The 16,392-nt window shown below is 50.0% G+C and overlaps 1 protein-coding gene across 4 annotated transcripts in view; it reads left to right on the top strand.

Annotated features, from left to right (window-relative positions):
* Positions 1-16,392, top strand: part of ASAP2 (ArfGAP with SH3 domain, ankyrin repeat and PH domain 2) — a 153,720-nt gene that overhangs the window by 109,462 nt on the left and 27,866 nt on the right. For all 4 annotated transcript variants that reach the window (XM_043469389.1, XM_043469387.1, XM_043469386.1 and 1 more), the window contains exons 12-15: positions 3,400-3,487; positions 6,731-6,779; positions 6,857-7,023; positions 9,530-9,663. In XM_043469389.1, the coding sequence (XP_043325324.1) occupies positions 3,400-3,487; positions 6,731-6,779; positions 6,857-7,023; positions 9,530-9,663 (438 nt within the window). The remainder of the gene's footprint in view (positions 1-3,399; positions 3,488-6,730; positions 6,780-6,856; positions 7,024-9,529; positions 9,664-16,392) is intronic.

Below are 16,392 nucleotides of genomic sequence, written 5' to 3'. Positions count from 1 at the left end.
CTGCTGCAGGGAGTCCTTCTCTCTGGACACCTCCTCCTGCCTTTAGCTGCCTAGCCCTCGAGGACCTCTGCCTCCAGCCCAGAAGAGGGGCAGGTAGGGGCTTTGTCCCTCTGCCTCCCCCGGGAAACAAGTCAGCCCTCTTTCTTCAGTGGGGTTCCCTGTATGCTGCAGAAGGCAGACCCCGACACCCCAGTGCCACCGCACCCACAGAGCGTTCACACGTGAATGAATCCTCTACTGAGAAAGGAGAGAGGCCTGTTTGATTTGGTCTGGTTTGAATCTGGCTCCTTGTGTAGCTTACCTGTTCAGCCAGCATCTCCCTTAGTGTGCTAATTTACCATCAGAAAAAAAAGGGGCAGTTTTTCCAAGACTTGACCAAGTAAGTGGGAATCTCAAGAGCAGAATCCGCCACCCAGCTGAGAATTGGGTCTTTACGTTGTGCAGAAGCTCAGGGTGTACTCGCATTGATAGGAAAGCTAGTTTCTTCCCTGGGAGCTGGCAGCCTTTGGCACACGAGATTGTTGTCTTCTGTGTTTCAGCGGAGGGGCAGTGATGACATCCGGGGTGGATTCACTAGGAAGCCCAAGTTGGTATTCCCGTTAGCCAAGGCTAATTGTGTTTTCTGGCACCAGAAAGAAGTTATCCTTGGGACAAAATGACTCTAATTAGATATCCTCCTTGCCAGATTCATCGCTTTGCCACACTGCCAAAGACGAGACTGCACCAAGCTGGAAGAGAAAAGTCTGTTGGCTCTTACGAAAATCTTTTAAAAAAATTTTTAAATGATTATCAATCAGGCAGAAGGAAGAATATAAGCTTCCTTTTTAAAAGCCTGACAAATTGGGGGAAAATGTAATGGCCTGATTAAAACGGAGCCTCACTAATAACCCATGTCTTCATGGTACACACTTAGGGCTGTAGGTCTGTTTTCTGCTCCTTCCTGAGTTTTTTCCTACTAAACCAAGGCTCCTCAAATTAGGCCCTCAAGGAACATTGGTATCTGATGGACTAGATGGACATGTTCCACAGCTGAATTTTAATGATGGGAGCATTGCCCCCAAAATTGTAGCGCGGAGGCAATTTAATGGATACAATGTTCTCTGCTTAAAATTTTTCTCCCGTGAATTTTTCGGACAGCTTTGCTGGCAAACTCATCATTAATGTGAATGGGCCAGTAGCAAGCCCTTGTTAGTGTAAAACTCAGAACAGCTCAACGTGGTCGGCTTCTGTGTGTCATGGACCATTCTCACGGTTGTCCTTGTGGAACGGTAGCCACGTTCACTCCATCGTCATTCCTGTTTCATAGATAGGCACTGGATGTTTTTCCAGTATATTGTGTATCTCACGGCGCACTCACGGTGACGTCGGAAGCTTGTCTTTGAGAGAAGTTGTGTCTCAGTAAGAATGGACCACTTTCCCAACTGCCCAGGGAATATGAAAGAACGCAGGTTGGAGGGGGATGGAGGGAGGGGGGAGCACTCACTCCAGTGTGGTTCTTTGCTGCACTCAGGACACTGAGAGATAATCCAGTAGTGGCTCTGCTTCCCAGGAAGCTGTGTCGAGGGCCATCAGGAGCTCAGGCTCCAGGGCCAGGCTGTCTGCTTCCAGTGTTGGTGTCGTTGCTCCCAAACTGTGCCTGCATCATCAGATTTACTGTCAGGGTCACTTTCTATGTAAATGGTGGAGCAGTTCCTCCCTCGGAGAATTAAATGAGTGAGTTCTTTGAAAATGCTTTCAACAGTGCCTGCCTCGTATAAGCACATATGATAATAACTACAAGAACAATAGCAGCAAAAAAAAAAAAAAGAACAATAGCAGCAACTGAGTAAAAGTATCCATTCTTATTCAAAATCGTCTTCTCCTCCATGGAAGCGTTTCTGCATTGACCACGATCTGTCATACCCCTGTCACCGCTCCTGTGTCTAGATTCAGTGGACACCAGCACTTGGAAGTAGTCCAGGAACATCACCTGAGTGCACCTGAACACTTGTGGGATCCCAAGAGGTAACACAGTAGACGGATACCTCTTGTGGGCCAAGCCCCCTGGGGAAGCACTTGGTTGCAGTTGTGGTGGTGTGGGCTCCTACTGTAGAACTATACCGTTAGATCTCCTGGTTCCCACCGAGCCCGTTAACTCTCCTGATACAGATCCGAAACTGGGTTTATGGTGCTTGGGACTGTCAAGGTGTGCAGGATCAGGCCGAGCATAGAGTCCTGGAGCAGGGATTTCTGATGACCCGGGCCGTCTGTTGGGCATCTGCTGTGGTGGACACCCCGTGATTTCCACCTGAGGGATGAGGGCAGCATGGCCGTGACCAGGAGAGTCCAGTCCAACCCTGACTGTCCAGCTCCTGCTCACCCCCAAGTTCCTTTTATGAAACGCTGCCAGGGTCAGCCCTCTTGGAATGGAGGCCCTCTCGACTCCAAGCTCAGTTGAGGTGGGTCTGTAGACGCTGGTCTGCTCAGGTGTGGATGCGTGTGAGTGTGTGTCTCGGTTAGTCCCACATCCAGGCGTCTGCCGTTTCTTGCCTCGGCTGGTGGCCTCGGGAAGGGTGAGTAAGAACAGCTGAACTCTGAGACATTCGACTCGGTCTCTGCTTTAGCGGCGTGGTGGGTGGTAAGACAAGCCTTTCATATTGGGAGATTTCTCCAAGATTTCCGAGGGCATTTTGCCATTCGGAATTATTTTTTTCTGAAATTATCTTATCCTCTGCCCTTTGCTTTCTGGGGACTAGTTATGATAGTTTTTGAAATGGTAGTAAAGTAGTCATTTTTGCCACATCTCTGACAAAAGGGTGCTGTGATCTCTTGTTACCATTGTGTGTGGAGGGGTAGGGGATACATATGTGAATGAAGTGGTTTTGTGGAAAGTTCAGTCACAGATGGCTGGCATTAAGGATCATGAATCTATCATCTGTCATTATTTCAGAAAGCCGGGGATATGATTCCGCTATTATGTGTGTGCCCTGAGATTACTCTCCCTGAAAGTGCTCAGGAAAACACTTTGAGGTCACTAGAAGTTGATCTGGGAGCCTGTGTTCCCAGCTGATCAGGATGGAGTGCCTCTGGGCTCTGGCCAGGGAGCATTTTGATCTCAGGGAGCCCACTGCCCTTGGACCTCAAAGCTGGCCCAGCATCACTTGTCCCCCAACTTGGGTGGGGGTGTGGGACCCCGAGTGTCCCTTGCAGGGAAGGGCAGCTGCCTCCTGGGAGCGAGACCCAGGGACACCCTGCCAGGTACCTGTGTCATGCCTTCCAGAGAAAGCCTGCCTTCTGGTCTCTGTCTTTGCAGCCCCGCGAGACCCTGTTCTTGCTGCATTTTGATGAGGAGTGATGCTGTGGTTTCCCATTCCTTTCCACTCAGCTCTGCTTTTGTTTTTTGTTTTTGTCTTTCAACAGGCTAACCGGCCTCCCGCAAAGCTTAACCTGTTAACCTGCCAAGTGAAAACCAACCCCGAGGAGAAGAAGTGTTTTGACCTAATTTCACGTAAGCTTCTTTCTCAGACACTCAGCTGCAGAGAAATTATTTTAAACTCTCGTCTAGGGCATCAACCCCATTTCAAACAGTGCATTTTGAAGAATTGGTTTTCACGGAGAAATGCCTTTTTTCCGGTGACTGCGTCCTCTCTTCCTCCCCCTGGTAACTACGGTCAGCTTGCTGGTCTCTTGGGTTGAGGACAGGAAGCTGCTCCACTCAGGGGCTCTGTAAACCCGCCACATCCTCTCCGCTTCCCGGGCCTCCGGTTTCCTCTTTGTAAACAAGGAGATTGTGCTAGATCAACCCTCCAGCCTATAGTCCTTTCACTGTGAAAACAGGGCGACTCTGTCTTCAGAGCTCCACTGACTTGGGGGTTAGAAACACTGTCATATTGGCGTGATGCGGCCCCCAGCAGAGCCCTTGAGACCCCCAGGTTGGAAATCGACTTGTTTTCCCACCAGAGAGTCAGCGTTTCTGCTCCTGCAGGCTGCTTGTTTTGGAGGCACACCCAGAAGAACCCCACAGTCTGCTCCTTTGTGGCATGAGGCCTCTCGACCTCCCCTGAAGATGAATGCTGTCTTATTAGCCTCAGTCTCTCCTCAGATCGCGAGGCTTTTAAAGACGTGTGTGGGGTTGTATTATTGAGGCTGGGGAGTTTACTATGTAGTTTAATGCTCACAGCCCCTGGAACGATCAAGGGAGACAGGGCAAAGTGAGAAGACCCTGGCCTGATGAGCCTCCTGAGAGGCTGGGGATCGGCCTCCGGCCTGATTCTTCCTGTTAAGCAGGTTGCTGGGGGCAGGCATCACCAAGACACCTTTGTTCTCTTAACACACGTGCGTGGTGGAGGAAACAAGTTAAGCTACAGATGGACAGCAAGGGTGTGGTTTCGGATGTGGGTCCACCAAGCCCCCAGGAGCTTCCCTTCCTCCTAAGCCTCACCCTGCAAAGCCAGCTTGACTCTCTCACCCAGAGAGCCCAGAAGAAGAACAGACGGACCGCTGGCTTCAGCTGTTTCACTGCAGGATCCTCCTCTACCCATCTTTCCCCCAGAGGGAGATTGCCATGCTGATCAAGCTGTCAGTGAGCCTGGCTGGTCAAGGAGGACGTTCCTGTGGCCAGGCCAGCCATTCCGGGAGCGCGTCTGACCCCCTTGCCCTCGATACCCTCCCCCTCCCCCCTATTTACAAATCCAAGTCCTGAGCTGTTAGCCTCAGATCACGTGGTCCACCCGGTGGGGTGGGAGGTACAGAAGCTGGAGATGGTCTGGGTCAGTCTCCTAAGTGGGATGGACCCTCAGGGTCCACACGGAAGGCAGGTGGCCAACTGGAGTCCGAGCCCCCAGTGGAGGAGCAGCCCAGTCCGGGACCCGGCATAGCGGGGTTCCGACCACATCCTGTTGCTCTTCTCCCTCCAGCTGAAGCTCCTAGATACTGTTCTTGGTGTAAAGGCATCTTGTTTAGTGTGCATGCCAGGGAATTGGTGTAAAGGCATCTTGTTTAGTGTGCATGCCAGGGAATTCTTACTTGGCAGTCTTCATGGAGAATTTCTCCCGATCCCCACCATTCACGTGCTAGAGCACAGAATTAGCTACAGACGTGGGTTGCTGTCTCCCCACCCTACCCTATCTCTTTGATTTTCCTCGGGGCCTGTGCCTGGTCTGACCATGAAGTGACTTGGGGAGAATGGAGGGTATTAGCCTGATGTCAGACTGGGGCCTCTGGACAACCTGCCGTGGCAAGGGCTTCCCCAGGACCCAGGGTCTGCTTGGGGTGGGTGAGGCCCTGCACCCCAGGTAGACTGGAGGCGGGGAAAGTGGCCTCTCCTCTCTTCCCAGCACCTGGCAGGGACGCTCCGCTCGGCCACTAACATCTGCACTGCAGGATCAAGTTTATTTTTCTGAACTTGACGCAGTTCTCCTAAACCCTGTTCCTTTCCTCAGTAACAGGGGTGGGGGTAGGATTCCCCCTGGGTGTCAGAAGACAGGTAGGAGGAGGCTGGAACCTGGAGTCAGAAAACCTGATGCACTCGTTCCTACCCCTTCACCTCTCCGGGCCTCAGCCTCCTCTCGGCCAGCGCACCAGAAGTCTCCTGAGGACTAAAGCGCTTGCACAAGTGTAATAACAGCAGCGGCTGGAGATGCCGTGTTTGCTTTCTTTGAGGGGCATCGATGTTTATTGTGAACCCTGAGAGAGTACACGCCCTGCCCGTCCCTGCCCTGCTGTCTACAGAACTTGGATGTCCCTCACCCCTTTTTCTTTCTTTTTTTGTGTTTTAAATTTAACTTTCTTTTTTACGTTGTTTCTGGACCGATTTTAGACAGAATTTCTGTATATCCCTTTTCCAGCCCTCCTAATACTGACAGCTTAGTACAGAACTGCCTAATGCCATTAGCTCATTAGCATTAGTCACTCAGTCATGTCCGACTCTTTGCAACCCCATGGACTGTGGCCCACCAGGCTCCTCTGTCCATGGGATTCTCCAGGCAAGAATCCTGGGTGATCCTACTCCAGGGGATCTATCTTCCTGACACAGGGATCAAACCCACGTGTTCTGCATCGCGGGCAGATTCTTTACTATCTGAACTACCTCCTGACCATGTCTGGAGCTGTGAAAACCAGGATGTTTGCATGGCTGCGATGCCCGTAACTGAGAATCTTATTCACATTTTACCATTTCTTCTGTTAGTGTCCTTTTTTCTGTCCCAGGGCTTCACATTGCTACTGCTATTTCGTCCTAGTCTCCTACAGCCTATAGCGGTCCTGTATCTTTCCTTGTCTTTTGTTACTTTGATACTTTGAGAATTATTGATCAGCTTTTTGGTCACCTGGCTCTCAGTTTGTGTTCCTCTGATGCTTTCCCACAACTGGACTGATGTTACACATTTTGGGCTAAGAACCCAGAAAGCTTGTAAGATCCTTGTTCTAGAAAAGGGTTTCATACTATTCAAAGGGCCATAGCAATTGGGGACCAACTCTGCAGCAAGTTAAAAAAAAAAAAAAAAAAAAGACTTGTTCTCTTTAGACTTGAATGGAGGCACAGAGGCGGCTTGCTAATTTGCATCACAAAGCTACAATTTCCGAGCTAGGGCCTGCCTGCGAAGGGGTGGGAGTGCCTGATTGTATACAAATCATTGACTTCCTAGTGGAGTTTAGACTCTTCCCAAGGTTAATTACAAACCACTTTCTTTTGGAATTGTGTGTTAATTACTGTCCAGGCTTCAATTGACAAAAACCCTTCCTTGCCCTGCAGATGACAGGACGTACCACTTTCAAGCTGAGGATGAACAGGAGTGTCAAATGTAAGTTACGCAGCGGAGGAACCTGGGACGGGCCATTGTCCTTGGGATTTAACAGAGCGTCACTGTTACTTCTCTAGATGGATGTCTGTGCTGCAAAACAGCAAAGAAGAAGCTCTAAATAACGCATTTAAGGGAGATGACAACACAGGGGAAAATAACATCGTCCAGGAGCTGACGAAGGAGATCATCTCGGAGGTCCAGGGCATGACGGGCAACGACGTGTGCTGTGACTGCGGGGCGCCAGGTGACCCAGCCGCCCCCTCCCAGCCCAGGGGCTGTGGAACCTGGTCACGGATTTTTGCTGTCCTGTCACATGTCCAGTTCAGAGCAGCCCAGCCCAGCCCGGGCTCCCTGAACTGTGTGCAGAATGGGGAGAGGGTGTCTGCCTCCCAGCCCCCAGGACAGGCCCCGGAGGGGAGAGAGCTGAAAGTTATAAACGCTTTCTGAGAACTGGAAACAGAAGCACACAGCGAGGGTGAAGCCGGGGTCACCGGTCACTGTTGGCTGGAGGCTGCGGCTCCTTCCGGGGTTTGATCCACCCTCTCTTTGTACCACGTCTGGGGCAGCTTTAAGCCGCTGTCTCGCCAGTGGCCCTGGAAGAGCCACTGGCTTTGTCAGATGGCGGTTTTCCTGTTTGGAAAGCGAAGGGACCAGTCCAGACTGCTTGTGGGCCCCTTCCAGCTGCTGTGTTCTGTGAAATGAGGTTTTTATTTCTGAGTTTTGATAAAGCCTGCTGGGCTTCCTGGGTGGCACTAGCGGTGAAGAACCTGCCTGCCAGTGTGAAGATGTAAGAGACGTGGGTTTGATCCCTTGGTCCAGAAGATCTCCTGGAGGAGGGCATGGAAATCCACTCCAGTATTCTTGCCTGGAGAACCCCATGGACAGAGGATGCTGGGGGTGACAGTGCATAGGATTCCAAAGAGTCAGACACAACTGGAGCAACTTTTAACATTCGCTGGGGTTTCATTTTTAATGGACAGAAATTATCATTGTAGATTTTAACAAACAGTACTTTAAAAGTTTAAAGAGTTGGCTTACTCTTATAATTCAGATGGAATGGTGTTGGTCAGGGGAGCTGCAGAGTAGTGTTTTCTGAATATTTGTAAAATGGGAAAGGTTGTGGCTTGGTTAGGATGGCCACTTACCTTCTCGTTCCTCTAATTCTGTGGTGATTCTTATTGAAAACAAAGCAAAGATAGAGTGGACAGTTGAGACGTGCCATGGTGGGGGGCAGGGGGGTCCCTGTTAGGTTGGAGGCTGTATTTGGGGGTAATTTGAAGAATTACCTCCTGAGGCCTTGGACCATTAATAACATGTCTTTGGCAGGAGATGAGGTGGGTAGCAAAAGTAGTAAATCACACTTTTTTCTTAGATGAGGACATGCAGTACTTGGACTTCTAAAACACTCTTGTAAGAAACAAAGTCAGAGCTACAATATTTTTGTTTTAAAATGCTAAGACAATGCTAAGACTATAAAGTATTAATAGTCTACTTTAATATGACATGACATATTAAAGCATGTGTCTACTAAGCATGACACAGTTGATAACAGCAGAATAGGTCCAGAAAAGTGGAAACACAGGTGCCCAGAAGTGTTTCCAAACTCAGATAAAATTTTTATACCTTGAATATTTTAAAAATAACTTCACGATTCACATGACCAAGGTTACAGTATTTACCTGCAATGAGTTTCTGAGGGCAAACAAGCAGTTCCAAAGAGAATTGAACTTCCGGACTGTGCTCACATGCTCAAGTGTGTTTTATTTTGAATTCCGAGTTTTTCAGTAAACCCAGCATGCAGCAAACCTATCTTGACTGCTTAACTGTGGCACGTGGTTAGGACACTTTCGCAAATAAGTGAACATGCAATGCGAGCTGGGTTTGAACCTGGGTAAAGGCAGGACTGCAGTCTGACTCCGCAGCGTCAAGGAAGGCCCCTGGCCTCTCTGAGCCAGATCGTGAAGGCATCGGCCCTGTGTGCGTCCAGATCCTCCTGTATGTGTTAAATGAGCTATTAAAGGAAAGCACCTGTAATTTCTGAAGCTCTCGTTACAGGTGGAGCTGTTCCTACTGTACTCACTTCAGCTCTGTGCTGAGCAGAGCTTGGCATCAGCACAGAGTATGTGTTCTCTGCTGGTATTGTTAGCGTCTTTGACATACAGACATATGAATTAAGGCTGTCCCCCATGTGGCACTAGACTATCCCCTTTGCTGGTACAACCTGGTGGGTTGTGGTCTGTGTCCAGGGACCCGTGACCGCTAGAGGGCACTGTGTCCTATTCTACGCACAGCCCTGTCCCTTGGGAGCATTTATTAAATGAACGGAAGGATGGGCAATTGGAGCTGTAGGAAGAAGGGGAACAGATATGTGCACCTGTGCACTGTGTGTGACTTGTGTGTGTACTCAGTTGCTCGGCCATGTCTGACTCTTTGCGACCCCATGGACTGTAGCCCACCAGGCTCCTCTGTCCATGGGATTCTCCAGGCAAGAATACTGAAGTGGGTTGCCATGCCCTCCTCCAGAGGATCTTCCTGACCCAGGAATCGAACCCAGGTCTCCCGCATTGCAGGCAGATTCTTTACCATCTGAGCCACTGGTGGTAATTAGTGATGGATGAGGGTTCCCATTGCACCTAGGATCTGGCTGCATGGTGCATCAAAACTCCATGTTGAGTAGTAACCATACAAGAACCAAGTCCTGACCCTGGCCCCTCCTTACAAGCTTTGGTGTTCCTCGCTGTCTTTGGCAGATCCTACGTGGCTCTCCACCAACCTCGGCGTTCTCACCTGCATCGAATGTTCCGGGATCCACAGGGAGCTGGGCGTTCACTACTCCAGGATGCAGTCCCTGACGCTAGACGTGTTAGGAACGTCCGAACTGCTGGTAAGCTTTAGGTCCCTTGATTTTGGAATTTTGGAGTGAACACAGATGAGCTGAATGCGAGGTTTCCATTTTGGTCTCCTAAAATTCCCCTGAGCCTGGTAGCTGTTGATATTGTCAAGTACATTTGGGTAATTAGAAACTCACGGGTAATCCCTCCTCCTCGGCTACTAGAGGTTGAGGGTTGCAAAGCTTTATTCTTAAATGACTAAAATGGAAGTGAACTCGTAAAGGAGCGTGGAGACTGGTATGAGTGTTGGCAGAGTCCGATTCTTCCCAGGCATTGAGAGGACACGGAGCCCAGAGACAGGAAAGACTCCTCCTCCAGAGTCGTCAGCCAGGTTCTGCTGAGTCTGCGGTCGCTACCTCGCTTGAGCCTCGGGTGGACTTTTTCTCTGCCCCTTATTGTTTGCCTTTTGGGAGAAATAATGATACTTGCTTCTACTGCTTGTATTTCTTTAAAAAACAAACAAACAAAACTCTCATTCTTGGTTCAGTGATACACATAGCCATGCACTATAGATCACTATTAGAGGTTGAAGCATTTTCTGTGAAGTGACTTTCAGAGCCTGGAGACTGTAGTCCCATCAAGGAACAAGTGCTTTGGGGGCACCTAAAGCATGAGCTCTTTGGAGTGTTTTCAGAGTCTGTAACTGCTGATTAGAAGGCAGTGTTTGAAGTTCTTTGTTGAGATAACCAAGCATTGGACAGTAAATATTAAGAGGATATTGATTACCATTGATTTTAATGTCAAGAGCAATAGTCTTGGCAGAAAATCAATTGCTGTGGTCAATAGACCTCTTGAGGGGCCATAAGTCTCATTGATGATCATTCTGGAATGGACGTGTCTGAACTTGTAATGCGTTTTGAACTATCTTGTTAAACAAATCCTTCATGTCTTTCCAAGGAATTCCTTTATGGTCTTGAAAGACAAAGCTGGGAGAAATTACAGTGGGTTCTGGTAGCCCAGTTAGTAGCATCACTGATTAATTGAAGTTTAAAACTAAGCTATCCTTGGCAAGACCCAAGCAGCATATTCTTTGTTACATAGTACAGTTATTGTTAATGTCATAACACACATAGGCTCCGTCATAGATCTGTGTGTGCAGACAGTGTCCTGGGTAACTGGAGACAGTGCGGACATGAAACCTTGGTACCTGGGGACAGCATAGACGCGAACCCCTCACGTGCATTTTCATTGAGCACTGCTAAACCAGGGCAGCTGCTATACAGCCCTTGTGGTTGTTCAGCTACTCAGTCATGTCCGACGCTCTGCGACCTAGTGATTTAAAAAAAAAAAAGAAACAGTGGGAAGTGTTAACTGGTTTATGTTGAGGTTTAACTGCTGATTTTGCGTGAGGCACTTTGCAAAGCGCTTTGTGTGTATTAGCTCATTTGCTCTTCAACCCCGTGGCCTTGGTGTATTATCCCCATTTTACAAAAGAGGAACTAAGGTTTAGAATGTTGTAACAAGCCCCAGGTTATGTGTTATCCACATACCAGGTCTGGAGTGGGGGTCTCTTTAGTCAGAGCTCACACTCTTAACCCCCTAAGGCTCACCCCGTGGGGAGTGCATAAACCTCACTGCAGCCCCTCCGTGCCCCCCCCGCCCCATCCCTGACAGTGTCTACAGCCAACTGTCTGGGAGGCAAAGACGTCCTGCTTTGTAGTCTGCTCAGTCACATGATGTAAACACTCCCACTGGGGCCATTTTCAGGCCACCATGTGAATCACTGAATGAGCCATAAGAAAGAGGTTTGGTCACACACATATAGTTAGCTCACCCCACAAGACACTGTTGTTTCAAGTATCTTCAAAAATAGAATAGTAAGATGTAGTAAAATCAGAAGTGATGAGTTTTGAGGACTACTTTGTTTTTAGTATAATTTTTATATTAAAACCACACTGTAATGCTTTCAGGATCTTAGTTCCCCAACCAGGGATCAAACCTGGGTTCCCAACAATGGAAAAATGCGAAGTCCTAACCACTGGACCACCAGGGAATTCCTTAGTGTAGTTTATTTGATCGTGAATTTATAGAATGTAATTTTTAATAATGACTGTTTAACAGCTGAGCTCGTTTAAGCTGGTGGGAGCCTGATACCAGCACATCTGTTACACCTGCTTAAATACGTCTCAGAAATTTATCTGATGGTCTACACAAGACTGTTGCCTACTGCAGAGGGAAGCGCCAAAAGGGCTGGAAGGCAAATGTTTCCGTCTCGATGAAAGGAGGAGGTGACCTCTGACCCCTGGCTCAGAGCCTCATCTATGTAATCTCTCAGGCGTTTACGGTCTGACCAACTCAGCCACTGTGGAGAAATCCAGGCAGAGGCCGCTTAACTGACAGCTGCAGCTATTTCTGATGTCTAATCTCTGCCTAAACTCCCTTATCTAAGCCTCTTTTCCTCCGTGATTATCAGAAAAACAAAAGGGCAGAAGCCTGAATCACATGGGGTTTATTCCCACCCTCTCTTTGCCCTGAACTCTAGGCACTCGCAGGATGGGGACGTCTCCCTGCCTCTCACCCCAACCCAGTTACTGCGGGCATGACCCCACGCCCAGACCCTTACTCCTCCGGTATAGACGGAGAATGTGTGTCAGGTGTTAATAACACTGGTAAAGCATGAGAATTTCAAGCCTTTCTAAAGCACCCAGTTATTTTGTTTAGACAGATGCTGCCTGAACAAAAGATCTCCTGAAGGCTTGACTCATGCACGTCCTGTGTGTGCATGTATGTGTTTAGAATTCCACCTGGTGCATAGTAAGAACTATCAAGTATTGTCATCTCCTCTCCAGAAAGATTGGAACAAAATCCTCCCAGAAGAATGATCCGCGTGTCGTAATGTGTGAATCCTCCAGCTGGACCGACTGCTCCCTTTGTGAGCTTTTCAGGTTCACAGAGCCGTGGTATCAGGGTCCTGGGCTGGTGTGTTCATCGGACTGTGTCTTCTGGGGTCGCACATGGTAACTAGACACTGTGTACTCTCTGAAAGAGATACGATGGTGAACTGGAGGAGGACTTGCCGGCGTATCCGAGGCTGCAGCCTGCCCCGAGCCAGGGTCCCAGCACCAGGGGGTCCTGTGACAAGAGACGGGGTTTTCGGACAGCCTGATGGAGACAGCAGAGACATGAGCAGGAAGCTTCGTTTCCTGTCGGCATTGCGTTCTGAACAGATGCTCATTCCGTAAAATGCTGCCCCTGTCCCCCCGTATGGCCTCAGCGTAGCTCTCATGATGGAAGTCTTTAATTCTGTCTAAATTGTCTTGCAAACAGCTTCCCCTGATGTGGTGCTTCACCATTTCCTTTTTAATTTGTTTTTGTTTCAAGCACGCTGAAGTCCCATGTTTAGTCGAGTGGTTTTAGCAGCATCTGTGAAGGTGGCTGGTTGGCAGTCATCTTTTTCCTTCTCCTGGAATCACTTCTTATTCAGTGGAAGGAAACTGGGGTAATTGAAGTATTAAGTTGATTAGTTCAGGGAAGCTGTGCCATCTTAACTGGTGTGCACCAGCTTATTACCCTTAGATGTTAAAGCAACTCTACTTTCAGCAAGCCTCCTGAAAAGCAAAGATTTTAAAAAGATGAATTTCCTCCTTAAAACAGAAGACTGTGATTTCAGCTCTGAGTTTTAGATCGTTCATAGAACAGTATTGTTGGTATGAGACTCCTAGTTTCATATGACCAGTTTCACATTGTAAGTGAATTTACTAAAGAAAACTTCAGTGTTCTGTAATTGAATTTGAGTCAGTAATCTAAAGGGCTTCCCAGGTGGTGCTAATGGTAAAGTATTTGCCTGCCAATGTAGGAGACGTAAGAGACACGAATTTGATCCCTGGGTTGGGAAGATCCCTTGGAGAAGCGAATGGCAACCCACTCCAGTATTCTTGTTTGGGGAACCCAATGGACAGAGGAGCCTGGCGGGCTATAGTCCCTGGGGTCGCAAAGAGTCAGACACGACTGAAGCATCCACAGTAATTTAAAAATCACCTAACATCAGAGAATGGGGTCAGAAACCCCAGGAGCACACAGTCCTGATTCAAGCCCGTTTTGTGACCTCCTCATGCCTCCTTCTCCTGAGGTTGTTAACAAGCTATTAAATGTAAAGCAAATGAACTAACAGCTGGATCTGCAAGAGAGGGGAGAGGAAAACCCTCAGAAACTGAGAGCCTCCTTACGGATGACACCGCTGTCTCGCTCGGGGCTGAAGTGAAGCCATTCAGGCTACGAAGAGCAACAGGAAGTGGCAGCATCAGCCCCCATTTACTGAGTGACTGTCACGCTCCAGACGTCGTCCCAGGCCGTTTGTCTTATCTAGCCTGAACAAGAGCTATGTTTTAAAAAGGTGGCTAAAAGGTTTATTCTTAAATCACAATTATGAACTTTTTAAAAACCACGAACCCTATCAGAAAAAATTGAGCACCAAAACCAAGACCTGTATGTAATGTATAGTTGCATTTGTCTTAGTTACTAAGAAGTGTATTGTATACTTCATAAAATATATCTAAAGTAGACATTTTAAAGGCTCAGGGGAAACACAGTTTTTTTTCAGAGTATTTTTTTATGCTCCCTTCTTTGGAGGCAGCAGTTTAGAGCTCACTGCTGTTTCTTAGCTCTGCCTACAAGTGTCAAGTTCTTTCACTTTCCCAGAGCCGTTTTTATCCATCTGTGTGTCATGCACTCCAAGCTTTCCAACCTTCTGGGACCTGAGGGGGCCCAGGAGATGACACCCCATTTTCCTGAGTGGATTTGGAACCACTTGGGAGATTGAAGGTCCGATTCATTGTTGAAAACCGCTGCATCCGCTGACCTGGTTCCCGCGTATGGGGGTAGCCGAATCCCAGACTTGGACTTGGGGCCGAGGCGGGGCCAGAGGGGCAGGCCCACCAGGCGCTGCATCCTGGGGGTGTCCCAGGGGTGTCCGTCCTTCCGAGCCCCTCGGGCAGGGAGGTCTTTTCTCTCACTGTCCACTCCTCTTCTCCCGGCACAAGTACAGGAAGACAGAATGTCTCAGGAATCGTGACCTTCCACCCGGAAGCATGAAAACAGGGCACCGGAGGCTCCCCGTCCTCACCCAAACTCTGGAAACCATCTCTAGAGAGAACCCACAGCCCCTTTCTGGCTCAGGGGCCCGAGAGGGTAGGTGCCCCGGGTCTCCAGGGGTGTGTCACTGCTGGACCCCATCCTCAGGTGCTTTGCGCATCAGGGAGACGTAGTCCCAGGGCATGGGGTGGGGGGTGCATCTAGAACAGAGCCCTGCTCTCCCACCATCCTGCTGTCCCCATTCCTGCATTGCTGGTTCAGCCCTCATCACAGGTCCCTTCCTTTGCTTTTTTGTTCACCTCTGTCTTGTTTGAGCCCCTTGGAGCAGGCCTAGAGCCCAGCCTGCCCAAGGGCCCCATGTGTGTTCTGGCCGTCCCTGGGGCTCACTTCTCTGACGACATGGCTTGTAAGCGCCCCGGACCCCCCAGATCTGCTGGGGCCCCGTGTCCCCTCGACAAGGTCCCCTGTCCGGGGACAGTGCTCTGGGAGCAGAGGCCGTGTGGGTCAGGGCTGGTTAACCGGCCTTCCTGCTGCCCTGGCTCCTGCCCTATCCTGCTGGGCCCCCGTCTTCTTGACACAATGCTGCACCCTCCATCTGCAAACGCTATGCTTCGGCTCCTGGTTCCAGACGGTTCTCCGCGGGCTGGATCATCCACTAGGACTCCATGAGGCTGTGAGGTGGCCCGTTGCCCATGCTGGGCAGCTGTGACGCACAGCCGTGGTGGCCCCCTGGACCAGCTGGCCCCTGTGAGCCAGCCAAGCCCAGCAGAAGGGAGGCAGCTCCCGATTCCCAGGAATCCTCCTCCTCCCCTCGCCCCCTCCCGTCTGCCCACGGCCCCGGGGGTTCCTGGGGGCGGTGCAGGGGCCTGTCCTGGCACCCCCCTGAAGGCGGCTATGTTTGGCTGTGGGACACCGTTCATGTTGTGCGGAGCGGTGGGGCCTTAGCAGGTGCCTGGCTCTAAACCGGGGCTCCGACACTGGGGTTCAGTCTAGAGTCTTGGTACGCCGCGTCACCCGCTGTGGCATGCTTCTCTGATCATCAGCCTGGAGTTTTGCCACCAGAGGCCCTGGGGCCCAGCCTGAGGCCCAGGCAGCAGCTCCTGAGAGCCTGGAGCTCAGGACATCCTGAACTTGGTTCACAAGGACTAGGAAGACTCAGGAAGGCTCCCCACCCTGATCAGGAAGCTGGCGTGTTTCTCTGTCCTTCGCACCCCACCCCCCGCGTCGACCCCCTTTCCATGTCATGTGACCTGCCACCAGGAAGCGTGGCTTTCTCCAACCCAGACCCCTTGGCTGTACCTTCAGCCACGCCCCCTGAGATAGGCCGTTCGGGCACAGCCTAGCTTCCCGGAACATCCCGCTCACCTGTGTCCGTGTGGTTCACTGAGGGCAGAAGCCCCGGAAGCGTCACTGTTCCCACTGTTGTTTTCAACATGGAAATGGGAAATGAAAATACTTGTTCTCTGCAAAGCACTGGGCCTGGTGTTCCTGTTCAGTTTCTTTGTTTCATTGGATGTTGAAGAACCCAGTCTCCATCGGGTGTTGAGCAGGGTGCTGGGGGTGGGATGAATAAGTCCTTGTTCCTAAGACCCCAGTCACCGGATTTGCACTGGGCCCGGTGTTCACGTTCGGTTTCTTTGTTTCGCTAGATGTTGAAGAATCCCACCTCGGTCAGGTGCTCAGCTGGGTGC

This window comes from Cervus canadensis, chromosome 5 (genome assembly GCF_019320065.1).
Source record: "Cervus canadensis isolate Bull #8, Minnesota chromosome 5, ASM1932006v1, whole genome shotgun sequence".
In the NCBI taxonomy this organism is placed as follows: domain Eukaryota; kingdom Metazoa; phylum Chordata; class Mammalia; order Artiodactyla; family Cervidae; genus Cervus; species Cervus canadensis.
The sequence above is the reverse complement of the archived record's forward strand: the minus strand, read 5'-3'. Positions and strand labels throughout refer to the sequence as shown.